At 45.1% G+C, this 27,515-nt stretch overlaps 1 protein-coding gene and 2 long non-coding RNA genes across 4 annotated transcripts in view; 1 reads left to right on the forward strand and 2 right to left on the reverse strand.

The window, feature by feature from the left end:
- The window catches only part of LOC309345188, a 28,913-nt gene extending 4,199 nt beyond the window's left edge, over nt 1-24,714 (reverse strand). Inside the window, exons 1-2 of the long non-coding RNA XR_014158073.1 lie at nt 24,638-24,714; nt 24,367-24,568 (exon numbers count right to left, since the gene is read on the reverse strand). This is a non-coding gene — a long non-coding RNA (uncharacterized lncRNA). The remainder of the gene's footprint in view (nt 1-24,366; nt 24,569-24,637) is intronic.
- LOC309345190 lies at nt 9,324-10,898 on the reverse strand. Its single transcript, XR_014158075.1, has 2 exons — nt 10,586-10,898; nt 9,324-9,637 (listed from the first exon to the last, which is right to left on the reverse strand). It is a non-coding gene; the product is annotated as an uncharacterized lncRNA (long non-coding RNA).
- CYP24A1 (cytochrome P450 family 24 subfamily A member 1) lies at nt 10,978-27,475 on the forward strand. 2 transcript variants are annotated; one of them, XM_081867817.1, is made up of 12 exons: nt 10,978-11,087; nt 12,647-12,837; nt 13,950-14,043; nt 15,610-15,706; nt 16,749-16,840; nt 18,592-18,703; nt 20,217-20,362; nt 21,404-21,570; nt 22,149-22,227; nt 23,573-23,764; nt 24,734-24,846; nt 25,696-27,475. In XM_081867817.1, exons 2-11 carry the CDS (start codon nt 12,683-12,685, stop codon nt 24,842-24,844), a joined length of 1,245 nt encoding a protein of 414 aa, XP_081723943.1. In that variant the 5' UTR covers nt 10,978-11,087; nt 12,647-12,682; the 3' UTR covers nt 24,845-24,846; nt 25,696-27,475. The 2 variants fall into 2 exon arrangements, with proteins under 2 accessions (XP_081723943.1, XP_081723942.1); XM_081867816.1 differs by lacking the exon at nt 10,978-11,087 and adding an exon at nt 11,392-11,856.
- Nucleotides 27,476-27,515: the final 40 nt, after the last annotated feature.

The raw sequence follows: 27,515 nt of genomic DNA on the forward strand, positions 1-27,515 counted from the left end.
TGAGTCATCTATTCCAACCCTCTGCAATGCAGAAATCCCAGCTGAAGCCTCACTGACAGATAGCCACCCAACTTTTGTTTAAAAACCTCAAATGAAGCTGAGTGTACTACCATTCAAACAGCTCTCGCCACCAGAAAGTTCTTCCTAATGCTTTGTTGGACTCTCCTTTTTCGTACCTCCGGGAGGAGCAGAAAACAAGCTTGCTCCATCTTCCATGTGACAGCCTTCAGATATTTGAAGGTGGTTATCATATATTCTCTCATCTGCAAACCCCTTCTTCATGTGTCGGGTGGGTTCAGCAATTAACCAGAGGTGAAGTGCACTCTGTACCTGCTCAGAGGCATGTTCCTCCCATCTTGCTTCCACCATGTCAGAGCTGAGCCACAATGTTGCCAGCTGAAAACCCTGGCACAGCTTATATTTCAGGCATGGCATGCACTTAGCTCTGGGAATAAGGGGCTCAGCAGTGTGAGAGGAGGATGCAAAGTCTGCCCTGTATCCACAAATACACACACACACACACTTTTCCCGAGGTCAGCCTTGTGCATTCACTCTTTTTTGCTTGCTCTCAAAGGAAGCTGGAGGAATGGGAACAAACTGCACCCCAGGGCAGTTTCTCAGCATCAGCAGAGCCCATAGCTCTGAGTTCAGCAATGTCTTGAAGGCTGGAAGGTTACTTGCTTATCGTCAGTTTATTGTCTTTCTCAACAGCTCCAATTACTCACTTGGTGGTGAAAGATTGACAAAGTCATCTCTGTGTTTCACTTAGAACAGCACTGGAAAGGGGCGTATAGTCTGTCAAAATCCGTTGCAAACCATGCTCAATGCCACTTTTATCAAAGCAAAGTTGCACATGTGGTCCTGAATGACATCCACATAGATCACATTCCTGGTGTGTGTGCCACATCATTCGATACCAGGAAGGGGGCTTGAACACAAGGAATTCACATTCCAGTATCTTGTTGCAGGTAACACTTATTTTTACTTATCCAAGCTCTCTAACTGTGCCTGTGTATGTGTAGTACTGCAGCAAAATGTTGCAGTGTGGATTGCTTCTGTTCAGCCATTCCATCCCCGTTTTTCATTTTACTCTATTTCAGCCGTCAAGTAGCATTCTGCCTCAACTCAGCATGCTCATTCCTTACAGAGCTGCTTTTGTGGTTTCCCCTCCTCAGGATTTCTCCACACACAAATACCACAGGTTTCTCCTAAGCAAGTGGATATCTCTCACTTGTTTGTGAGTGGCCCTGTTCTGGCTACATAAATGACAGCACATCAGGGGAATGAGGATAAATTTATGGAGATGCACCAAGGAAGTAGAGCAGTTCATCAGCCTCAGCATTTGACATCTTGAGAATTTCAGTGTTTGCGTTTTAAGGACCAAAACAGAAACAATGTTGGGAATTCATAGCTGGGTCTCTTGGTGTTTTCATTGCACCCTCACTTTGTAAAGCAGATCAGAGATTTGATCGGGGCACCAAATAGGTTCAACCAACAACTCCCTCATGCCACTTCTCCAGTTTAAATTATTCTGTTTCCTACAGTCAAAAAGCTACTTAGGATTCCTCATGCCTGTACAGTGGTACCTCAGGTTAAGAACTTAATTTACTCTGGAGGTCCGTTCTTAACCTGAAACTGTTCTTAACCTGAGGTACCACTTTAGCTAATGGGGCCTCCTGCTGCCATTGCGCTGCTACCACACAATTTCTGTTCTCATCGTGAAGCAAAGTTCTTAACCCGAGGTACTATTTCTGAGTTAGTGGAGTCTGTAACCTGAAGTGTCTGTAACCTGAAGTGTCTGTAACCCAAGGTACCACTGTATTTACACAGCAATCACCACCAGCCAAACAACCAGTCAACCTTGCATGTTAAATGCATTCAGTTAACTCTATGAAATAGAATTGTTTACTGCATTTATCCCTCCCTTCCTCCAAGGAGCTGAAGATGGCATATATGTTGGGGTTGTCGTAAGCATATGTGGCACCGGGGTGCAAAGATCTGTGCGGCACCCCCCCCCCCGGTTGCCCAGTCCCAGGTGCACAGGTGGGCGGAGCCAGCCAGCCACCTCAGCGTCTCGCTGGTCGGTCACAAAGCCGCCTGCAGCCTCTCTTTAACACCATGTGGTGCAAATAATTCATAGCGTTGAAGCATTTGAGATGGAAGGATTTGAAGAGTGCATACCTGACTACTTGGGCAGAGCCAGCTGAAATGAAGTTCTTTCTCTGAAAGGATCCAAAGGTTGGGGAATTATGTAAGAGACTTTACAAAGAGCTTAGCTAGATCTATTTTTGCATTGCGAACCTACCTTAGCCACACTTCATACAAGTTCTGAACATATCAGTTTTTTGGGGCTCTTGTGTTTGCTTACTGATAAAAAGGCTATGCAGTGCACTCCCTGTTGCAACGTTTATGACTCAAAAGGGCTTCTCACAAAGTTATCTGACTAAGCCCTTGTTTAGTGTGCACTGGAGGAAGGAGTGGGGAGTAGAAACATTCCTACACCTTTCGGTTTTTCTAGCTGGATTCTGCTCCTGTTGAAGGCAACCTCCTTGTTTTGCCACTCTACTGAGCTGATTTTCAAGTCAAAGTCCTTCTTAGAAAGAAGGTGTGCTTATCTTCTTCATTTATCGGTTTATATTAACACCTAGCTTTCCTCTGGTGGAGTTTGCTGCAACAAATACGAGTATTCTCCCTCCTCCCAAGTCTTTCTCTCACAACAACCCCATGTGGTTGGTTTGGTTGAGAGGAATGGGATGGGTGGCCTGTGCAATGCATCCGTTTCCAGTGGCACACAGGTATCAAGCTGAAACAGGTCACTTCGGAGGTACTTGGGGCCTCCACCCAAAGTCAGGATCTCCCAGAGGCATGTGGGTGAGAACAGAGTGCTGGGCTAGATATGGGCTCTTGGTCCAGCAGGTTCTTAATCATCATCATCATCACCATCATCATTTATTTATACCCTGCACATCTGGCTGGGTTTCCCCAGCCACTCTGGGCGGCTTCCAACAAAATATTAAAATACAGTAGTCTGTCAAACATTAAAAGCTTTCCGAAAAAGGGCTGCCTTCAGATGTCTTCTAAAAGTCTGGTAGTTGTTTTAATCTTTGACATCTGGTGGGAGGGTGTTCCACAGGGCAGGTGACACTACCGAGAAGGCCCTCTGCCTGGTTCCCTGTAACTTGGCTTCTCACAGCAAGGGAACCACAAGAAGGCCCTTGGCGCTGGACCTCAGTGTCCGGGCAGAATGATGGGGGTGGAGATGCTCCTTCAGGTATACTGAACCGAGGCCGTTTAGGGCTTTAAAGGTCAGCACCAACACTTTGAATTGTGCTCGGAAACGTACTGGGAGCCAATGTAGGTCTTTCAAGTCTGGTGTTATGTGGTCTTGGCGGCCGCTCCCAGTCACCAGTCTAGCTGCCGCATTCTGGATTAGTTGTAGTTTCCGGGTCACCTTCAAAGCTATCTTCTTATGAAGTGGCTCTAGCCAAAGTGGTTTGAAGTGAAGCTGGGTGGTCCCAAAGCTTTGGATTTACTTTTTGAAAATACCAGGACAGCCATCATAGCTCTAGTGCAGGCCTTTGAGCCTAATATTATGTAGGACAACTGCTATTGCCATCTCTGTTGAAGATAGCTGTCAAAGGAGTAAAATAAAGGCTGAAAATTCAGAACTGCCTGGGTAGGGGGATGAGAGAAGCCTCCCTTTCCCCACAAGAACACTTAGAGCAACAGGGTCCCTGCTCAGGGCTAGGCTTTGCTCCACCCCAGTGACTTTCAGGACTTCAGCTTCCCCATGTGTGCTTTCAGAAAGCCTAAAAGGTAAAGGGACCCCTGACCATTAGGTCCAGTCGTGGCCGACTCTGGGGTTGCGGCGCTCATCTCGCTTTACTGGCCGAGGGAGCCAGAGTACAGCTTCCGGGTCATGTGGCCAGCATGACTAAGCCGCTTCTGGCAAACCAGAGCAGCGCATGAAAACACCATTTACCTTCCCCCGGGAGAGGTACCTGTTTATCTACTTGCACTTTGACGTGCTTTCGAACTGCTAGGTTGGCAGGAGCAGGGACCGAGCAACGGGAGCTCACCCCGTCGCAGGGATTCAAACCGCCGACCTTCTGATCGGCAAGTCCTAGGCTCAGTGGTTTAACCCACAGCGCCACCCACGTCCCTCATCAAAAAACCTACCATGTAGTTATTCAGTGGGAGAATCAGAAGCAAGACTTTGCTGAGAGATAAGAGGATCTGCCCATTTTGGTGTCTCATCCATCATTCCACTTTGAAGTTCAGAACTTTGCATTCCCACACCAGCCTGCACTTATTATTTTAAACAAGTTCCTCATGAAAATTCATCAGCATTTTTGTGCAAATCCCTCCTACTATATAACCTGTCCGTATGCAATTTTGCTGAAGGTGCAGAGCAATTTTCCCCTAACGTAATGCATCTCTGTTGGTTGTTTTTACTAAGTTCTTTTAAATTGCTTTTAATATTCTGCTTTAATTGGTGTAACCCACGCTGGGACCTTAGGGCAAAAGGTGGGTATTAATTATAATAAAATAAATAAACACATGAATACATACATAATTGCATTTTAATGTACACTTTATGCGAACATATGCATCTTTGTACACATGACTTCCCTGAAGGACTACGTTGCAAAATTCAAGGGAATGTGAATCCCAAAGCATGGCTGACCAAACCGGTCATGCTCCCCTAAATCCACCTCTGGCGACATGCTAGAAGTTTATAAAACTATACAGTGGTACCTTGGGTTACAGATGCTTCAGGTTACAGACTCCACTAACCCAGAAATAGTACCTTGGGTTAAGAACTTTGCTTCAGGATGAGAATAGAAATTGTGCAGCAGCGGCGTGGCAGCAGCAGGAGGCCCCATTAGCTAAAGTGTTGCTTCAGGTTAAGAACAGTTTCAGGTTAAGAACGGACCTCCGGAACGAATTAAGTTCTGAACCCGAGGTACCGCTGTACATGGCATGAAGAAAGCAGACAGAGCAAAGCTTTCCCCCCTCCCTCTCTCATAATAGCACTAGAACTTATGGGCATCCATTGAAGTGGAGTTTTGGAAGCTTTGAGACAGGTAAACCTCTCCACACTGAGCATAGTTAAGCTATGGAACTCTCTCCCACTGGAGCCAGGGATGGCCAGCAATTTGGGTGGCTTTAAAAGAGGATGGGACAAAGTCATGGACAAAGCTATTCTCTGCCTCCAGAGTCCAAGGCAGTAATGATTCTGAATGGCAGCTGCTAGGGAAACCCAGGAGGGGAGAGAGCTCTTGTGCTCAGGTCCTGTTCACGAGTTTCCCACAGGCATCTGGGTGTCCACTGCGAGATCAGGATGCCAGCCTGTTCCAGCCAGCTCTTCTTACGTTAACTGGGGTAGAGTGGCAGATTTCCCATATTGCAGATATTGCAGGCTGTTCCAAGTATTGGAGCAACGTTTTATCTGCCAAAGCGAGAGGTTTCTAGATGCACACTCTGTCCAGGCAGGTAAGAGGCATTATAAGGACACAATCTATCCAGGCAGCAGCAGCAGCAGCAAGGACTGTGGCCTGATGAGAGAGGCATGGTCTGTGGGCGAGATAAACAGACCTGAGTTTTCCCATCCCTGCTCTCAAAACTCAAAACAAATCTGCCCCAACGTGAACCTGTGCCAATTCTCAGTTCAGTACAAGCAAGTTAATAATGCAGATGCAAAATCAGTTCAAGTGATGTGAGAGGCCCTGGTTGTTTTGAGAACTCAAGGCAATGTTGGAACATGCTTTTCAATGAAAGGTTATAGCTAGCATCACAGCTCTGTTCAGCAAGCAGGATAGCCCCTGTTTAATTACTAGCGAAATTGCAGTTACCCAGTGAGATGATGATACCAATCTTTAATTAGTTATAGTTTTGATGGAAATCTCTACAGGTTTCAAATACTAGTGGTTTGCCTTTTCATGCTGCAAATGGATAGAGAATTCTTTCAGTGCCTCCCCAAACAAAAATAACTTTGGTTTGCATAAAGAAAGCATTGCTGTGTTATTTCTTGCCTCGCCACACACAGACACAAAAGCCTAGCTGATTCAAAAGGGAGGAATAGCTCCTTCATGTAAGGCCAACATCCTGCTTGACTTGAGAGAGTGACAGAGACCAAAGTACATCTCAAATGTACCCTTCATATTTTAGGGCATGTTTTTGTCTGCTGGTTTAGTCTGGCATTTATTTGTATTGCCATCCTGTTTATGGGTGAAAACAGGCATGGGCACAGGAGATCTGTGATCATATTTTCCATTTTCAGGAAAGGCAATTGCAGAGGAGTAAAATTCTGATTTGATCTGCAGTGAACACAGTGAACAGATTTGTGAACACTCACAAATCTGCCATCAAAACTTCAGCAGAAAATAACCTGTGCTATTATTCTCCACCCTCCCCAAGAGCAAATTCTAGCAGCAAATTCAGGGAAGTGAGCTTGATCAAGGAACCAGCTGCAATTAAAATTGGAGTGCCTCCCTTCACACACCCCAAGTTGCTTTAAATTGAGAAATATAGGGAAATATTTTTTACTCTAAGGCAAAAGGGCCAGGTCTATCCCACTACATCCATCAGACTACACAGTGTAACATACCAAATGTACCAGTTACAGATAGGTAGCCGTGTTGGTCTGCCATAGTCAAAACAAAATAAAAAAATTCCTTCCAGTAGCACCTTAAAGACCAACTAAGTTAGTTCTTGGTATGAGCTTTCGTGTGCATGCACACTTCTTCAGAAGAAGTGTATCTGAAGAAGTGTGCATGCACACGAAAGCTCATACCAAGAACTAACTTAGTTGGTCTTTAAGGTGCTACTGGAAGGAATACCAAATGTAGTGCTTCAATTTCCAATAAACAACCCAAGTCTGCCTTGGAAGCCACTGCCCATAAATGGCTACCATCCATATGGGCTATGTTCCAGCTCTGCTGTTGAATACCAGTGCCTGAATACCAGTTACTACAAACTGCAGATGGGCAGAATGCTATTGTGTTCATGTCCTGCTTGAACATGCATCTGGTTAACCACTGTGAGGACAGGATCCTGAACTAGATGGACTATTCACTTGATCCAGCAGGCTCTTCTTATGGTCTATAGACATTATACAGGTGTCCTGGCTATGCAGTTTTAGATGCTTGATTTCTGTAATTAATTAAAGTAAACCTACCCTCCCGCTCAACCACACAGTTTACTTACCTATGTTGGTTTTTTTGAATTTTTACTAATTTTATCTGTTTGGAGGATTGGTTTCATTGGTTTTCTTGAGTGTTTCCTGGATTTTAGTTGCCCAATCTACCATCTTAATACAGTGGTACCTCAGGTTAAGTACTTAATTCGTTCTGGAGGTCCATTCTTAACCTGAAACTATTAGAATCATAGAATCATAGAGTTGGAAGAGACCACAAGGGCCATCGAGTCCAACCCCCTGCCAAGCAGGAAACACCATCAGAGCACTCCTGACATATGGTTGTCAAGCCTCTGCTTAAAGACCTCCAAAGAAGGAGACTCCACCACATTCCTTGGCAGCAAATTCCACTGTCGAACAGCTCTTACTGTCAGGAAGTTCTTCCTAATGTTTAGGTGGAATCTTCTTTCTTGTAGTTTGGAACCATTGCTCCGTGTCCGCTTCTCTGGAGCAGCAGAAAACAACCTTTCTCCCTCCTCTATGTGACATCCTTTTATATATTTGAATATATATATTCTTAACCTGAAGCACCACTTTAGCTAATGGGGCCTCCTGTTGCCGCCGAGCCACTGGAGCACGATTTCTGTTCTCATCCTGAAGCAAAGTCCTTAACCCGAGGTACTATTTCTGGTTTAGCGGAGTCTGTAACCTGAAGCGTATGTAACCTGAAGAGTATGTAACCCGAGGTCCCACTGTATGTACATGTTGCGAATAAGTGGCTTATAAATCTCTCAACATAATTTTTAAAATACTGTATGTCTGAGGTTACCTACAGGTACTTTCACTTGCTGACAATTAAAGATGTAGACAAAGTATACAAAGCAGCACTTTAATATTTATTCCATTCATGCATTATTCCATTCATCCCAATGCAATGTGAATGAAGCCAGGGAGTCTGGTGGACTGGTGATGGAAATGTTGCTGTCACATGTCCTGCAAAGGGCCATATCCCACCCTCACCACAGCCCTCCAAACATTATCAGTCCATGTCCACCCATCAATGAGAGGACTGCCTTCTTCCATAGCAAGCTCTTGGAGACTGCTGTGGATGGTCCTGCCTTCAGACATTCAGTGGGTGGCTTAGCACAGTGACACAAGGGAAGTTTCTCCAAAGAGAAGTTCACTTTGCTCTGTCCTGGGCAAAGTCCAAGTTATTTGGCAGCTTCTCCTTTCTTACTTGGTTTTGAAAACCACTTAGTTGGTTTCTGCAGCACAGGTGATTAATTTATTTTTATTTTTATGGGATTTCAAATAACAATATAGGTAAAGGAGCCCTGGGCGGTTAAGACCAGTCAAAGGCGACTATGGGGTTGCGGCACTCATCTCACTTTCAGGCTAAGGGAGCTGGCGTTTGTCCACAGACAGCTTTCCAGGTCATGTGGCCAGCGTGACTAAACCACTTCTGGCACAACAAAACGCAGTGACAGAAACCAGAGCACATGGAAATGCCGTTTACCTTCCCGCCACAGTGGTACCTATTTATCTATTTGCACTAGCGTGCTTTTGAACTGCTAGGTCAGCAGGAGCTGGGAATCCGTCGTGCGGATTCAAACTGCCGACCTTCCAATCGGCAAGCCCAAAGGGCTTAGTGGTTTAGACCACAGTGCCATCCACGTCCTACGGATGATATAACAATATGGCCCTATAAGGATATCAATCTACCACATATTCATTAAAGTAAAATGCAAATATGCAAATATGCTGCACCGATCACTATTTCTGGATTTGCTAATTGCATTCCTTTGTTTGTAGATTTTACAAACTATGTGCCTACCAATCTGACCTTTTTGAAAATGACTGGGGGGATAATTATGGTTGTAGTCATAATTCACCTGGGAGCACACATATATGAAATTAATAGACTACTAAATATGCCTAGGATTGCACTGGAAATCAGGCCAACCCCACCTGCATGTTTTGAAATATACAGTATTTATTTATGTGTCTAGCAGCATCAGGGAGTGGAGAGTGGCCAAGATTTTTCAAGCAATCATCTCTGATCCTGCAAAACCATCTTGTTCTGGGTGTTCTAAAGTTCATCAACCAACCTGCCCCCCCCCTTTTTGCTGGAAATTGAACATGTGTTTGTCCTGCACATGGGAAGGACCTGAAGATGGACAAGGAATGGCTGTTATTTCTGAAACGTTTATTGTGACCTTTACAAAAAACAAAATAGGAGGCAATGATTAAGTACTTAACGAAGGGAGTAGCAGATGTCTTGACTTCCTCGCCTGTGGGTTACATCACAACCACAGGGCTGGAATCAAATCTCCTTTTCCATTCCAGAAACTTCAAAAACAGCTTATGAAAACGGGGAGTGGCATGCGTCTTAGCAGGAAACTTCTGCCTCAGGCCAGTCCTGTCCTTCCTGATGTAACAACTACATTCTCATTCAGCCTTCTTTATATTTATTCCAGCATTTCAGCAAGGATGCAGCCCCTAAAGTGGAAGGAAAGAATTGGTCTGCTGCCTATAAACTATAAATCTCTCTCCCCAACCCCCAACTCGGAAGTGTGTGATGATCCGCTAAACTTTAATAACAAACACTATGCAAATTGCAATAACAAATGCCAATTGCCATGTGCAAACTGTTAATGAATATGACTAAGCTGTGGGCCTTTTTAAAATTCACCTCGCTTCTGCACCTGCCTCAAAACTGTGCCAGAAAGGGAATCACTACTGAAGACACATCTCAGGCACTAGGAACAACCTAGATGGGATGTCATTCATGTTATCTGGACGTGTGAGCGGATAGCTTTTAAAAAAGTAAATTCCAGGCATGGGATATGAGCCAAATCCAGCACACTGAAAAGGGGAGGGGGGTTAACTGTTTGCCACTTCACTGTGGTCCAAACTTATATCCTGACGGGGCGGGGTGCCCATGGGGGCTTCATGTATACTTACTAGATGTCCAGGTAAGAGTGCATAGGATTTCAGCCTAGGATAAAACAATGTGATGCTCGATTACCAGAAAGTAAATTCCATTGAAACCAGCGAGACATACTGCTGAGTAAAAATTTACAGGATTGAGCCTGAGTCCTTGAGACCACCCACCAAACTAGACCACGCGCCAATATCATATACCCCCCCCCCCCACTGACAGCAACTGAGGGGAGGGGATTTCGTTTAGGGAATTTTAACCCTATCCCGCCCAGCGCCGCAGCCCTAATCAAAATGGTGCCAACTCCGCGGTGCGTAGTTTCCTTATAGAAACAAATCGGTGCGCGATGCGACGCCACAGGTTACTGCGTGGCATCTGCAAACTCCATTCGGACTCCTCTTTCGCTGTTTTGTTTTGTTTTTTTAGCTGGCGCGCCAAGAGCACAACCTCGCCTCCCAATTTCTACCTGGCTCTGGAGCTGACGGTGCAATCCTACGCCTACTTACCTGAGAGTAAGTCCGACTGAACTCGATGGGACTTACTCCTGAGCCTAGGGCAGTCCTAGTAGCGCACGGTAGTTGGCGCAAAGATCGGAGGCTCAGTCAAAAGGAAGGGAAAACTCTGGGCAAGAAGGCCGGGATAGTGGGGGGTGGGGAAGGTGCCGAAAGACAAGGATCTCGCCGAGGGCATCCCGAGCCGTTTTAGCCTCGCGGAGAGGCTTCCCCGGCTGCCTTCGTCCTGCATCCACCGCGCGGGAGGGAGGCGAGAGCGGGTGGGTCGGGATTTCGCCTGGAAAGTCACCTGATCCGCCCCGCAACCCGCCAGCCCCGCCGCGGCTTCCCCCGAGGGCCGCTCGCCGCAGCCGGTCCCTCCCCGCGCCCTGCTCTCCTCCCCTCCCTTCCCATTGGCCCCGGAGGAGAGTCCGGCGTCCAGCCCCGGAGGTTTATAAAAGCCGCGCTCCCAGCCGTCGATGGGATCTTCTAACACCTGGAGCCGGCGCGCAATATAGTACCCCTTTGCGTGGTTATCTCTTGAAACCAGATCTCTTGAGAGGAAGCAGCCCGCCGCAACCACAGCCCCGACGGCCGATCGCGAAGTCCTCCCCCCGAGACTAGGTTGCGCCGGGGGAGACTCACCTCTACCCTTTCTCGGCTTCTGCGCAGATCCCTGCATCGTTGCGCAGCGCGATCCTGTGCCTTAAAGCTCGCGGCTGTTAGCGGGACTTTCCTGCACGACCCTCCTGGTGCTGCCTCTCTTTTTTCCTCCCCACCTGCATTTAAAATTCAACTTGCTGCATCCGGATCCCGCCAAGCTGCGCCCCCGAAGTTTTACCGGCTTCCTTCTGCGCGCGGCTTTTGAGATCCAGCCTGTGGCCAGATCTCACCGAGCGCCGGAGGTCAGGTTAGATCCCTACGCTGGAGAGAGACCCCGACGTGGTCGTGTGCGTCTCGATCCACGTGCGGCGAGCTCGATTCCTTCGGGCTCCCTCCCTCGGACCATTCCGGGCATCATGAGCGCCCCCTTAAAGCGCGCCCCTCTGCTCGGCTCCCTCGTGAAGCGGCGAGGCCCTGGCAGCGCGCCCGCCCCTCCGCAGCAGCAGCAGCTGCTGCCCACCTCGTCGGTGTGCGCCTTGCAGCCCAAGGAGGAGATGCCCGTCTGCCCCAGGCAGGCGCCCCACGCGCTTTCCGCGCTGCCTGGCCCCACCAAGTGGCCTCTGATGGGCAGCCTCTTGGACATCCTCTGGAAAGGGGGCCTCAAGAGACAGCACGAGACGCTGGTGAGTAGCTTCTGTGAGCCTCCGCCGCCAATCTTTACAGGGCATCGTATGGCACAAACCACCTGGGGGATTCCTTGGGTTCGAAAGCCTTTTGGCACAGCCCCTAAAACAGCCCAAGGCAGCCCCATAACTCAGTGCTCCAACAGAGGAAGCCACAAGTTTAGTCCTGACCATCTCAAGTAAAAACTTGGGTCTCCAGTGGCATAGCTGGGAAGTCTTGACCTAGGGTGCTTCCAGACTACCTGCTTGTTGAGCATTCATTATTATTTGTTTGCATGGTGCATGGGGTGTGTGTGTGTCAAATATATTGCGTGAAATTGTGTTCCCCCGCAATTTCCAGTGCAGTCGCTCATCCCTTTCCTTATCCTTTGGGGGAAACTGATTGGTTGCACCAGACTTGAAGTTGCCAGTATGTGATTGAATCCTGCCTGAAAATAGCCGTAATCTGGAAGTGTCCCTTGATGGATAGACCGGGGATACAAAACATGTGGCTTGGGACCAGTTGCTGTTCTAGAGTAAGGTTACCAGACATCCGCGTTTCCCGGGGACAGTCTCCGGATTTACAAATCAGTCTCCATACAAAATCCATTGAAGTTGAAAAGTGTCCCCGGATTCATTGAAAAAAATCTGGTAACCTTATTCTAGAGGGGAGTGATGCTGGCTTGCAGGTGCTTTATCTTCTACTCGCATTGTCACCTGGGTGAATCTGTAAGCGCACACTTGTATGTGCAACTTGGATCCACAGTGGCTCTCCTCTTTACCCTCCCTTTCCTTCTCCCTTTGGTTGCAGGCCGATTACCACCGCAAGTTTGGCAAGATCTTTCGCATGAAACTCGGGGCTTTCGATTCGGTGCACATCGGTGCGCCCTGCTTGCTCGAGGCCCTCTACAGAAAAGAGAGTGCCTACCCACAGCGCCTTGAGATCAAGCCTTGGAAAGCCTACCGGGACTACCGTAAAGAGGGCTATGGTCTGCTTATCCTGTGAGTTAGGACTGAGTTAGGAGTTAAGATAGTGAGTGGCATGCATAGTTGGGGGCAGAGCCAGTGGGCAGTGAAGGAAAGCACTCACAGCATCCTGCTGAAATCACTAAGCGTCACAAAACTTCCTATGATTCTAGTGGCTTGGCTCGGAGTTCCAAGTGATGTTAATAACAGGATGCTTTTCTCGTGCTTATAAATTTAGTTGGGGGAAAACCGCATTGATCAAGACCAAATCAAGCAACTGCTTTAATTTGCTTAATTTGTTTTTTGCGTTTGATTAAAGAAAACAAAAACTTTTGTATATCTCCTCAGCTATTTGTGCTGTGTGTGAATGTTGTTAAATAGAAGGTTGTCCACAGAAACTAAATGCCCATTCTGGCCTATGGAGGTTTTACATTCATATTGTGAAAATAGTTCAGCATAAGCCATTTCAGAGCATCTTGTGTGTACAATCTGGTGCACTGTCAGCATCAAACTGCATGTTATTCTGGGAGATCTCTGACTCCTCCACTCCAAAATGCTTTTTAATCATCATCATCATCATCATCATCATCTTTAGGAAAATCTACCAATCTGGTCACAGCTTTGGGACTGGGAGAAGGGTCTGTGTTATTTTCTCTGCTTTAGTATGTTTCCCCTCACCAGAAAAAATTGCAGGAGTAAAAAAAATAGGTATGGCAGGTGAAGCACTTTGAGATAAAATGCACTATTTTGCTAATGCCACCATCTTTCAAATCAGAAGGGGAATAGAGAATGTGGGGAACATTCTGTAAAACTGATTTTGAGCGTCACTTTTGAAAATTACCCAGGAAGTGATGCTTTTAAGCATAAGGCCATTTTTTACACTGTCAGATTCATCTTAGGCATTTTCTAACCTTCCTTGGCATATATTAGCATTTATCTGTAAATTGCTCAAACCTAGTATTTGCTCAAGGCACATCCAGCTAATATACTGCTTTTAGATTTCAGCCATCAGCATTTTCTGACATTTCACAGTGCTAACTTAAGTAGAAAATGTCAGCATTTGCAGTGTGTATGGAATCTAGTACAGTATAGTAGACATGTGTAAATGAGGTTCTCTTTTAACTTCTTTCTCTTTTTCATTCACACAGAGAAGGGAAAGACTGGCAGCGAGTAAGAAGTGCATTTCAGAAGAAATTAATGAAGCCCACAGAAATTATGAAGCTGGACACCAAAATCAATGAGGTATTCATAAGGACTTATGCTTAATTTTGTCTTCTAAGTTCTTAAGGCTTTAATTCAATAGCCACTGAACACTGTAAGGCTTACTTCTCCGTAGACATGCATAGGATTAAACTGTAAAGCATCATGAAATCCAGTTTGGGTCAGATCCAGGCACAGATGTAATTGAATATTTTGAGCTACCTTGTTTGTGAATGGACTCATTTAGAAGAGGGAGTTAAGAAACAATCCCTGCAAAAATCTCAATTCTTTCACACAAATAAATCCCTGAATGTAAAAACCTAGTATATCAAATAGAGGGCTATACTAGGGCTTTCTCCCTGATTGCCAAATTTCTATATTCAGGGTGAGCTTTTATATGGAGTAATGTGTGCAAAATGCAATCCCCCACTTTCAGTTCCAATGGTTGAGTCCAGGAAAGACTATACACTTGATTTTGATGAATGCATGGTTCTGCAGTCAATCAGTTCCACAAGTTATGCGTCCATCTCTGCCTTTGGTATTGGCTGTGAATGGATTCAGGTAATCAGACAAATTTTGTTTGCCAGTCTATAGAATTTTGTTTGCCAGTCTATAGAATCCAGTGTTCATTGGACCCTTTCAGTGTCACTTGATTTTTCCCCCAGCACATGGCAACTGAAGTTGTTGGTGCTCATGATGGGAGCAGTACTGAACTGACTGGGCAATATTCAACTAAGTTTTACCTATTGAAATTAGTGAACCTAACATAGCCATGTTTATTAATTTCCTTGGGTCTACTCTGATTAATACTTAGTTGAATATCACCCACTGACTCCAATTTGGAGGCTACCAGAGAAATCCCTCTTTTCTCTGTAGATGTGCACCTATGATTTTGCGGGACTCATTAAATCCCAGTTTATTTGCCCACCCCGGGCAGAAACAAGTTAATTTTTTTTAACTTTTATTGATACATGCAATACTTACAAACACAAACCAGAACACTAAACAAACTTATTATACATAGATACATACACCTCTCAACTTAGATTACAAAAAAGAAAACAAACATACAAACTAAACATACAGACATAAATCTTGACTTCCCTCCACCTATATGTGGCTTCCTTTGTTTCTTTTCTTCCTTTTGGTGTGTTACCAATATTATGAAACAAGTTAACATGAGTTAGTTGAGACGTTACACTTGGAAGCGTCTTTACCTGCTCTTGTAAACAAATCACAACAAAGATGCATTCATCATTTGCCAACTGCTGTGAGATATTCTCCAATAGCAGCTGATGTACATCAACCTTTACAGACGTGAGGTGGAGCTAGTGAGTTGACTGGTGATACAAGAACAAAGAATTCTCAGAGTGGTCTACAAACCTATCAGTACTAACAAAATGGAGTTTTTATAAGTCATATCTGTGGAGCTTTATTTTCAGCTTAGAAGGGGAAGAAATAACACATTCCTGTACTACGGAATGTGTGTGTGTGTGTGTGTGTGTGTGTGTGTGTGCACACGCGCGCATGTATGTGCATAGCAAAAGAGTGTTTGTAAAAATAATATTTTGCTTTTCACCAATATTCCAAATTTAATTCCCTTTTTAGGTTCTAGATGATTTTATGCATCGGATAGACACACTTTGTAACAAGAATGGAGAAATAGAAGATCTGTATTCTGAACTGAACAAATGGTCATTTGAAAGTAAGTTTCCCTTTAGCCTGGGGTAGGTAACAAAAGCACAAGATATGCTGCCACTCTTCCTCTTTTCCATCTTCCTTTCATCGTGTGAACTGCAGTGACTGATAGTTTGCAGTCACTGGGATTTCACCCCCATATGGGGTAGATCCAAATTACATATTTGTGACTTTAAGCCCAGGCATAGGCAAACTCAGCCCTCCAGATGTTTTGGGACTACAACTCCCATCCCCCCTAGCTAACAGGACTAGTGGTCAGGGATGATGGGAATTGTAGACTCAAAACATCTGGAGGGCTGAGTTTGCCTATGCCTGCTTTAAGCCCTAAAGCCTGCCTTCAAGGATCACACTGTGCTCGGCCTGATGTAAGTAAGCTTCTTTTTGTTACTTTAAATAAGATTGTGGCCCCTTTATTCTTTTAAGAGGGATAAAAAGGGAACTTACCAGGAACATACAATTCAATACTAAATTGTATGATAGTGAGAGGCCTACACAAGCCTGCAACCAGCTATCTGCTGTGCTGTGTAAAGGGGAATGCACTCTGCTAAGTAAAGGAACTTGCTAACGCAAGTTAGGAAGGATATTAATAAACAATATATCCTCTCTTGCCTTCCTGAACATTCCCACACTGCTACCCCAGTCATGTTGAACACATGAGTAGGTTCATTTGATTTCCCCCCTAGTGTTCACGGCAGACTAGGGAAATAATCACTCTATATCGGAGGAAGGAAGAGTACATGAGTTTGAGTTCTGGCTGGGTGTGTAATGTCAAATGATGGTTTGGCATTGCATCTGAAATAAACCATAGTGCAGAGTGTGGCTGAACTCTTTGTTCCTCATCCCCAAACAAAATGAACTTTGTATGTGCAATTTGCTTGTCTATACCTCTCATTGCTATGGGCTTTCCCTTCGCACCCCTTCTTCAGTTATATATAAGGATATAAGTTATCTTCAGACAAGGATTTGTGAGACTCTTATTTCTTTTGCTTCTGCTATAAGATGCCCTGATGGCAGTGCATCGATCCTTACGGCTTTCTTTTCTATGATAGGTATTTGTCTGGTACTGTACGGGAAGAGATTTGGGCTCCTGCAGCAGGACACTGGAGATGAAGGCCTGAACTTTATCAAAGCCATAAAAACGGTATGAAAAAATGACACGCTGAACATTTTAGCCATTTGATGGACAGCAGTGTAGGAAGTTGCCTGATGTAGCGGTGGTACACATAACTCTGAATAGTCTGTGCTAGCCCTCTCCCAATCTAGTGTCCTTTGTACTTCAACTCTCACCAGGTCGGTGGGATGCAAATGCGCTGGTGGAGCCAATCCAGCACTTCTGCCAGCCCATTTGCCATGCCCCTCCCCTTTCCCCTCTGCTGTGGAAACTCAGCCAAGTGGAGGTCAGGTAAGGAGTACAGTCTTTCTCCATCAAGGTTGGGGGATGCTGGTACAGTTGAACCTCTGTTTACATAACCCTCTGGTTATGTACACTTCGGGATGTGCACGCAACAAACCCGGAAGTATTTTACCGGGTTTCACCCGGTTAAGATACCAGGTTACGATATGGATGCAATGCAGCTGCAAAGCTGCAAAGTGCTAGCTTGAAAAGTAAACATGATGGGAATGTTGGGACTGCCCGTGGGAATCAGAGGGACAGTCATTTCACAGTGCGAAGCACCGGAATTAGCTCAGAGTGTAATATGAGCTCTTCCGTTTGTTCCTATCCAGGAAGTATTTGTCACTAGACTGCTGGAGCTCGAAGAGAGCAGTCATGTTTTTTGTAAAGCTGCAAAGACAGAAATAAAGGCATGTAAATATGTTTCTGTCTATCTCTTTCCCCTGCCCGGGGGGGGGGCAGGAAAGAGGGGTGTGTTCTTCTCACGCTGAGAAGGATCGCCTATTGCGACCTAGCCTGGATCTTGCTGGGGAATGCAGCCAGGGAGGTCAACAGGAGATCAAGCCGAGTGCCTGGGAGAGTTGCCAGTTTCTCCTGATATGGCTTGAATTCCGACACATGCATGCACAGAAGCGGCCCTCAGGTTGCAAAAAACTTGGGATCCGACCAGACCTCCGGAATGGATCCCATCCACAACTGGAGGTACCACTGTATAGACCGACTGAAAGCAGATCTCCAGGGTTTTGGACGGGAGTATTTTCCTACTCCTGCCTGGAAATTATGGGAACTCTGCATGCAAAACATGCTCTACCACTGTCATCGTAGTTGTGATGGTCTCTAGAAAATAGTGGTTTTCTTAAGTAATTTTTGGCATGAATGGACCACTCATGGGAATGCACGATTGAGTAAAGGGTCTTTTATATCTAGAAGGAGCATGAGTAAAGATGCTCAGGAGCTGCAGGAATTCTATTGACCCAGCCCTTCTATGAATTGCACAGAAATAGTACTTGGTGCTCAGTAGGATGGCTATGTTTTGCCTCCTCTGTTGGAGGCAGTATATGTCTCTGAATGCTGGCTGCTGGGAATTGCAAGTGGGAGAGTGCTGTTGCACCCAGGAGTTCAGCTTTTAGGCTTCCTGTGGACATCTGGCTAGCCACCAAAAACAGGAAGCTGGACCAGATGGTCTTCCAGGCTATTTCAGCAAGGCTCTTAACCAGATACCTAGGAAACACTTAAAGCAGGACCTGGGTGTGCTCTCCTCACTTGCAGTTCCCAGAGACTGGTATTCCGAGGCATACTATCTCCAACAGTGAAGGCAGACCATCCAGTACCATGACTGGTAGGCACTGATAGCCTTGTCCATGAACTGGTCGCATCCTCTTTCAAAGCCGTTCACTTCTCTGCTGCAATCACAGGTTTGATTCCTGCTCTTCTTTGTTTTAGTGCACATTTTGTTTCATTTTAATAATGCAGTTCATCTCTTCGCTGCCATTTTGCAGATGATGAGTACATTTGGGAAGATGATGGTGACACCCGTTGAGCTCCACAAAAGCCTGAATACTAAAGTTTGGCAGGCTCACACAAAGGCGTGGGACAATATCTTTAAGACAGGTAGCTGAACACACCTTGTGGCAGTGGTGGTATCTTGTGAAATAAGCTTTGCATCTTACAATTTAGCAACTGTACTGCACTTGACCTGAAAGTTAATTTATCAATTACTCTCGATATACATTTGAATTCTCTTCTGCGGAGCACATGGCAGCATATATGGAGTTAGCGCGTGTTATTTTTCACAACAACCCTGTGAGGTTGGTCAGACTAAAATATAGTAATTTGCCCAAGCTTCCCCATTAAGCTCCATGGTTGAACCAATAATTAAAGCCAGGTGTCCCTGGTCTGAGTTTAGTGCATTCCCTCCTAACCCCCTCCCCTCTCAAAAAAAAAAAAACCCTGGCTTGCCAGGGTGGCTGTTTAGCTTCTTGTTATATATGCCCACTATAAAATATGAAACTGAAATTGGTTATGTGGAGATATCAGGCATGAGGGGTCTAATTTCTTCTTTGCAAGAACCATGCGATCTACCAATTGGAGCCAGGTGCAAAAGAAATATACTCAACGTAATGAATGCCGAGCCCAGGAATTTGTGTTTTTTCAGTACTAGAACTGAGTAGACCTCACAGTCCTTCCACACACAAAATCACTCCTGGGTGTGAAGCATTCCTTATTTTGGTGGTATCACTTAGGATGGGGAGAAGGGCATCCTTTTGTTGCTCCCATAGTTGGGAGCCTGAGATCCTTGGTGATCTACAACAGCCCTATCTTCTGCCCACCCCTAGCTAATTGGGTCGCTCGAGTTCACCACGGAAGCCTCAAAAGCTCTGATAGAATAGACCAGTGCGTAAAGCAACTTCAGATTGCTTGGCTCTCTTCTCTCAAACAGCTGGCTCTCTGTTTTTCAGGCATTTCATAAGTGTATGCTGCAAGCTTCCTCTGAAGGAGCTCAGGGTAGCATTTCTGTAGCCTCACAACGACCCTGTGAGGTTGGTTAAGCTATGAGAGAGTGGCCTGCCTAAGATCAAAGCAGAGAGTTGAATCTGGTTTTCCCATATCTAAAATTCTTCCCCTTGCTCCATTTTGCAAACAGAGTGGGAGGTGCAGTATTTAAAACTTTAGGCAGTGGCTAGCATGTTTGAATGATCCTCTCTGTTAAGTTGTGGGTGAACATATCAGACGACACAGCGATTCTTCAAACAGCTCTTGTTTATTCACAGGCCAGGACAGAACTGAACTGAAGGGTTCAGTCAGCCTGCTTATATAGAGCTCCAGTACAACGTTACTGTAACAACTTTCTAAAACTATCCAATCACTGAACGTCACTTTCGACCCCTTATTTGCATAACTATCTACAGTATCCCCCTGCTGGCCCAGGGTGAGAACTTCAGTACATAACACTCTCTATAATACAATACAATAAAAGCCTGCACATAGAAAACTATTCAACGATTGTCCTCGACACCTAGTTTTCTGTGTGCAAGGAATTTCTGAAACGGAGGAACATTGCAACTTTCGAGGCCTATAAGCATTGCTTTTGTTTGCTCAGTACTTCCTCTCTTCCCTCCCACAGTGAAATGCTCTATTGACAGCAGGCTGCAGAAACACTCTGCCAACCCCAGCGAGGATTTCCTCTGTGACATTTACTTTGGGAGTCAGCTTTCAAAGAAGGAGCTATATGCTGCCATCACGGAACTCCAGATTGCTGGAGTTGAAACGGTAAATCCTAGGTTGCTTCTCTGCATTCGTGGCAAGGATCCTCTTAACGGTCACCCAGCTAGAAAGATGATAGTCTCCTCTTTCCTGTGACCCATTTTCCTCATTTGATTTCCTCCCTTCTTGTTCTTACTGACTATCATCACCATCATTGCCATTTAATAGGTTGCAATCCTGTTCCTCTGCTGAACAATGCCTTAACATCTACTAAGTCTCCCCTGGATTGTGCCAAGTTGTTTTTGATTTTCATGGGACTCTCAAGAGTCTTCTCCAGGACCAATACAGTGGTACCTCGGGTTAAGAACTTAATTCATTCTGGAGGTCCGTTCTTAACTGAAACTGTTCTTAACCTGAGGTACCACTTTAGCTAATAGGGCCTCCCGCTGCCACCGCCACGCAGTTTCTGTTCTCATCCTGAGGCAAAGTTCTTAATCCGAGGTACTATTTCTGGATTAGCAGCGTCTGTAACCTGAAGTGTCTGTAACCCGAGGTACCACTGTAGCATGTCACTAATACCTCATTCCTCTCCTGATGTTTCTAAATGCCTTTTGTACTACAGTGGTACCTTGGTTCTCAAACGGCTTAGTTGCCGAACAAATTGGCTCCCGAACGCCGCAAACCCAGAAGTGTTCCAGTTTGCAGACGTTTTTCAGAAGCCGAACATCCAACACGGCTTCCGATTGAGTGCAGGAAGCTCCTGCAGCTATCTGAAAGCTGCGCCTTGGTTCTTGAATGGTTTCAGGAGTCGAACGGACTTCCAGAACGGATTAAGTTCAAGAACCAAGGTTCCACTGTACTACGAATCCAAGTGGTCTGAATAATAATAATAATAATAATAATAATAATATACTGCCCTATGCCCGCAGGTCTCCTAGGCTAGGGCAGAGCTCTGTTTTGTAATGTAAAGAAGCCAACTGCAGATAATACATATAAATATTATCCCATTGTGAAAGGCTTCATGATGTTGTTGTTCTACCAGCTCCTTACTCATGTTAACGTAGCAGTCCTGAGTGAGCTCAGTCAGTCTCTCTTACCGTTTTGCAGACAGCCAACAGTCTGCTCTGGGCTCTCTACAACATCTCCTGCAACCCTCACGTCCAGGCAAAGCTACTTGAGGAAATACAGGCTGTGGTCTCGGCTGAAGAGAACCCAAATGCTGAACATCTGAAGAAGATGCCCTATTTAAAGGCATGCCTGAAAGAATCTATGAGGTAAATTTCCCGGCCTAGTATGAAAATAAACGGCCTCTCTTTTCTTTGGCTACACTCATTTAAAGCATTTCGAACAGGCGAAACTGACAGGCAAGATCAGAAACCAGGAAGATCAAGTATTTTTTAAAGACACGAGTAAATTTATTTAAAAGACCACTGTAAACAGTTAAAAACATTGGCAGGGATGTAATGACACTTGTAATGTGGAATTAACCATGGTAACCATGGATATATAACAGATGGATAATGGTATAAGATGCAAAAATGTAATCTTAAATATGGAATCCATGGAGGGAGGGAAGGAGGTCCGAAGGTTCAATAGACCCTTTTATTTCAATGTTTGAAATGGTTAACGTTTAAATGTATAAAATTGTGTAAAACCAATTTAAAAAGTATTTAAAAAGTTAAGCATTTTGAACAGTTATGACTTCCTCTAAAGAATCTTGGGAACTGTAGTTTGTGAAGAGTGCTGAGAGTTGTTAGGAGCGCCCTTAACAAACTACAGTTCTCAGGATCCGGCTCCTGGTAGATCTGTCTTTCAATCATAGTAAAAAATGTGCTTCGTTTTTTTGCTGTAGGTTAACTCCCTCTGTGCCGTTTACCACTCGGACCCTGGACCAAGAAATGGTCCTTGGAGACTACGCTCTTCCTAAAGGGGTGAGTTGCATTTTCCAGCAGCAAAATTAACTTCAGATGCATTTGCAGCCCTATAATAAAAGTTTATTATTTTATTATTTTTGTTGCTATTCATAAAAGCACTGGGCACCCTGGTACATTGGTGATGGTTTCTTCTATGTGAGTGTGGGGAAAATTGATCAATTCAGCAAAGGACTTCCCCTGTCTAAGCTGTCATGTACTGTGCTTTATACGTGGTATGAGTGTAGAATTGCAGCTGCAAAGTCACTTTTCTAACACATTGTACTCTTGAAAGAGCTACTTTTCGGAGTTCACAGTTAAGTCACTCCAATTGAATTTGAGCACCGTAAGGTGTAATCAATTATTGCGACAACGTGAGATGTATAGGGGGAAACAGAATGTGTCTAGCTGGCTTGAGATGTTGCTTTGCAGTGCAGGTTAGTTGACTTAATTTATGAAAGAAGTTCCTGAGATCAAGCTTGCCTGGAAAACACACCCTCTCCAGGCGTCGCACATTTTCTTCTGACATAGCTCTTATGCCTTTAATACTGACAGGCAAAAATGCTCATCCAGACCTGCCTCACCACTTTCCCCCAAGGAAACCTAATCTTTTCTACTGAATCAGAGCCAACGGCAATCGAGTTTTCTCTGGATTGACGTTTGCTGAATTTATCACTTAAAGAGCAGGTGTTCTGAGGGAAAGCCGTGGGGCAGCCACTTGGACCCATGCTTTCTAAGCACAGGGCAAGCTCAAGTCTGGATGAGCCTTCAGTGCAGCTTCCGCCCCCCCCCCCCATATGAAAATCTGCAGCAGAAACAGCACCTGTTGAATTTCTGACTGTTCCGCTATTAAAGGTATGGGCTTGAAAATTTGGGTGCAGACAGAAGCCTGATGAAATCTGGATCAAACTAAGCTTTACTCACATTGCACCTTGTTTGCTTGGTTTTTTTTAAAAAAGCACGCTTAGCCTTTAAAACACTCACAGGCAAGAGAATATTATCTATTTTCTACTCTGAATTGGCTCTGAAGGCAATTTCACTGAAAATATTAAGGCTTCATCTGCTTTCTTCCATTTTGAAACCCCTGCCTGGAAATAAATCCCAACTTGAAGTTTGTTTGGGGCTTCTTAGAAAAAAAAATTAGCGTCTCCTGGCTGTTGCTCCATGCTTTTCTCACTTGCCTTGGAAGCACAACAGCCTTTGATGCGACATCATGGTTCTGTCGAGAAAACAGCTTTTCCTTTTTCCTGCAGCCCTTTTTTCCATTAGCAACACAAGGCTTGATGTTCCGTCTTTAGAAAAACTGCACCCGGCTGACCTTCACTCCCCTCTCTCACTCGCCCCATGCTGTTTTCCATGTTTACAGACGGTGCTGATGATCAACAGCCATTCTCTGGGATGCAATGAAGAATACTTCAACGACTGGACTCAATTTAAGCCAGAGCGTTGGCTCCAGAAGAACATAAATCCTTTTGCTCATGTTCCATTCGGGATTGGAAAAAGGATGTGCATCGGACGCCGTCTGGCAGAGCTACAGCTTCAATTAGCTCTCTGTTGGGTAAGATGTTTGCAATTACATCTTCTCACCCTCCTTCAAATAGCAGTCAGTGTGTTTGTGTGTGTGTGTGTGTGTGTGTGTGTAGGGCTGAGTAGGTAAAAATTTACTTATGGCACAGCCTTCATCACAAGACCCCAAGGTGTGTTCCATACATCAAATCCTATTGGTTGCATCCTGCTAAGTTTACCATGGAGTAAACCCATTGAAATTATTGGACCTAAGTAAGTCTTGTGCAATTAGCATTGAGTAAAGGTAAAGGTAAGGGTTCCCCTGACCATTAGGTCCAGTCGCAGACGACTCTGGGGTTGTGATGCGCATCTCGCTCTATAGGCCGAGGGAGCCGGCGTTTGTCCGCAGACAGCTTCCGGGTCATGTGGCCAGCATGACTAAGCCGCTTCTGGCGAACCAGAGCAGCGCACGGAAACGCCGCTTACCTTCCCGCCAGAGCGGTACCTATTTATCTACTTGCACTTGACGTGCTTTCGAACTGCTAGGTGGGCAGGAGCAGGGACTGAGCAACAGGAGCTCACCCCGTCGCGGGGATTCGAACCACCAACCTTCTGATCGGCAAGCCCTAGGCTCTGTGGTTTAGATCACAGCACCACCTGCGTCCTTAGGATTGAATACACCCATATAAAAGAAGTGGGTAGAACTGTTAGGTGCCCCCACTCCCCTGGGCCATGTGAACAGGTGGGAGAGGCTGCTCACCTGTCAGTCATATCGGACATCACAGCGAGGGGTTAGCCACCCATGCTAAACTTGGGATGGATCATAGCTTTGTCATTGGGAGTAGCAAGGCTGTGCCTTGACTTTGAAGCTCATTTTTGAGGGTGAGCTGGCAGGTTCTGAGGATTGTCCCTGGCTCAGACTAACCCTTAGATACAAGCTGGGATGAGTTCCTTCCCACATGTGCTCACTAGGGTGAGTTTGAGCAGCCTGGGTTCGATTCCTTCTGTCTTTGTGTTGCAGCTTATACGGAAGTATCAGATTGTAGCGACCGATGACAAGCCGGTGGAAACGCTGCACTTGGGAATCCTCATCCCCCATCGAGAAGTTCCCATTGCATTCAGAAGGCGATAAAGGTAAATGAAGCTGGAGCTCTGTGGCCAGGCTGGTCCCAGAAAATGGCGCCTTAATGGACTCTCTTCTTGGCCCACTTCATATAGGGTTGCCATATTGAAAGTGAAAATCTGGACAAGTTGTTGAGCACATGTTGAGGGGGGGGGGTGTTGTTGAGCTATTTAAAGTTTTGCTGTACATTCCAATTTTCCCAGACATTTGGCCAATTTCTGCCCAGACACTGCTTGTAACTGCATTATTCCGGCTATGTCTTGGAAATTCCGGGTGTATGGCAACCCTACATAATTCATGTTTCTGAAAGTTAGGCAGTGCCTGAGTTTTCAGAGCTTCCTGAAGAGTTACGGTAGATTCAGAAATGTGTTTCTGCTTTTCAGGAGACATTGGCCCAATAAGAGCTTTTTTCTTGTCCGCTCCATCTGTTCCTGAACATTGAAAACACCACCATGCCTTAACTTGCTGCAAGGTTATACAGTGAAACTATGAAATGAGCAGAACTGGCTTTTCATTTAACTATCATCCTAGAGCCAGGATGGGGAAACACTTGGCCAACTGACAATACTCAGAGCAGCAAGGGCTCCTGGCTGATTCTAGCCTCTATATATTTTCAGAGCAAGTTTCTAGCCCTCGTTTTTGCAGAGCAAATCGGGAAGAACAGAAGGAAGCCAGGAGACAGCTACCATCCAACCTACATTTCAAAAGTGTGCACAAACCATGTTAACCACATGATAAATTTTCCAATATGGCTTGTGCAAGATCTACCTCTAAATACCATCAGTGGACTACTAAGATAATTGATTACTTTGACCATGTAAATGTGTAAATGTTCTTTTCTCTCTTCCCCTTTCCCTCAGATACTTTTTGAAGGAAGACAGTTGCTTGAGTGCTGCCTTTTCTGAAGACAACCCCCTTGAATGCTTGGCACCCAACCTCCTTCAGCAACCAGGGGCTAAGCATGTTTTGACCTATGTGCTGTTGATGGAAGAGAGATCAAGGAGCATCTGAAGTTAGCTTTGACCTTGCTTTGGGGGCAGATCTGTCAAACTATGCACCTAAGTAATCTTTTGAATACTGCAATGAAAACCAACAAGGACCAGCCTTTATTTTAAAAGGTGCAAACTGAGAAAACAGCAAAAAGACTGGTGCGAGACAATGGATCTTTTCATGGAGCCCTGACAAAAATCCATTTCTGTTCACCTGCCCATGTGAAATCTGCTGGTCATGGCTCGGTACAGCCTTCCTGTTAGATGTTTTTAGGATCAACTGGCCAAGGGTGGATGAAATGATACAGTGAGTTCAGTGCTGAGGTGTGTAGGGGGATGAAAATTTTGCTGTTTCTGACATCCTGCAGGAATTGTGTAGGTTTTTTCAAAGTGAGGATTTCTGTCTGCTGCAGGTCTCGTTCAGCCTACCTCCTTTTACAAAGGAATGTTGTGATAAGGAGAAAAAAGCACTCCAAGAGGGTCCTGGTGTTTATATTTTTTAAAAAATATTTTTTTACAAAGGGGAGAAAAACTGCACTAAATCCATTTCCCTTTATGTATCTGTTAAAAAGCCTTGCTGCAGTAGCCGTGAAACTTTTACCATTATATGATTTTGATAAAAACTGTATTTGGGGAAAAACCAACAATGTACCAAACCTCTGCTGATGGTTCACACTGCAGAAAATGTGGGCTGATTCAGGCTAGCTCTGCATGGAAAATCCCCATAGGCTCTACATAGTTCTTCATGCTCGTGAACAGACCATTACAGGGAATCCAGTGCTCTGATGCTCTGGATAACAACTTGACAGGGCTGGTGGGGTGCGCACAGGTCTACAGAACTGCTCTAGTTTTTAAAAATGCACTTGCCCACCTCAGGGCTTGTACTTATGGGTTGAAGAGACTAATTCAGTACAGTCAGGCCTGCATAAGACATGACTCACCAAGCCACACACAGCACCCCAGTAATGTGCTGGAACCTATCAGGGGCTGCCTAGAATGCTTGGAGGGGGTTGCGTAATGTGGGTAATGTGTGAAGCACCTTGGCTGCCAAAATAAGTGGCTGGTGGGTGTTTCGCTTTTTTCACACAGTGCATGAATGAATGAACTCACAAAAATTTGCTGCTGCAAGGCAATGTGATGGGCTGTAGCTTTGATGGCTCTGAAATGGGATTGGACGTTGTCATCTGTATGGTTGTATGTAACCTCCCAGGTTCAAAGGCACAATTGCTTCTCAATACCAGCTGCCGGGAGCAACGATAGGTGAGGAAGTGTTGGGAACAAGTTGCTGCTCTACATGGACCATTGCTCTGATCCAGTGCAGGTGATCTGGTGGTCTTGTATTCAGCTTAGAGAGGCTCAGAGACACATTTCAGCATCATGATCTGCAGTAGCATATGAGCATTAGTGTTCATGTTTTCACCCATTCCTGAATAATATGCGCACAGCTTCCTTGTTGGAAGGTTTTTTTACATGAATTTTTGTGTTTTTTATATTTTAAACATTTTTTATATAACAAAGATCCTTGTACACTTTGGAGAACTGTCAACAGATGCTGATTTATTGTACAGAATTGCTATTTTTTTCAGTGTTTGGAATTTCTCTTGTTGATACCTAAACACATGCTTTTTTGTAATAAAAAAGAATTTCCAGATATGATGCCTCTGCTTGTATTGAACACGTCATCCAGTATC

Source organism: Podarcis erhardii (assembly GCF_964252035.2).
Source record: "Podarcis erhardii genome assembly, chromosome: 6".
In the NCBI taxonomy this organism is placed as follows: Eukaryota; Metazoa; Chordata; class Lepidosauria; order Squamata; family Lacertidae; genus Podarcis; species Podarcis erhardii.

What these genes read in the sequence shown, in the direction of transcription:
- CYP24A1 (XM_081867816.1), top strand. Translation starts at nt 11,590, where the DNA reads ATGAGCGCCCCCTTAAAGCGCGCCCCTCTGCTCGGCTCCCTCGTGAAG. An exon ending in AGATTGCTGGAGTTGAAACG is followed by an intron (nt 20,363 to 21,403) that starts GTAAATCCTAGG and finishes ACCGTTTTGCAG; the next exon opens with ACAGCCAACAGTCTGCTCTG. An exon ending in TTCAATTAGCTCTCTGTTGG is followed by an intron (nt 23,765 to 24,733) that starts GTAAGATGTTTG and finishes TTTGTGTTGCAG; the next exon opens with CTTATACGGAAGTATCAGAT.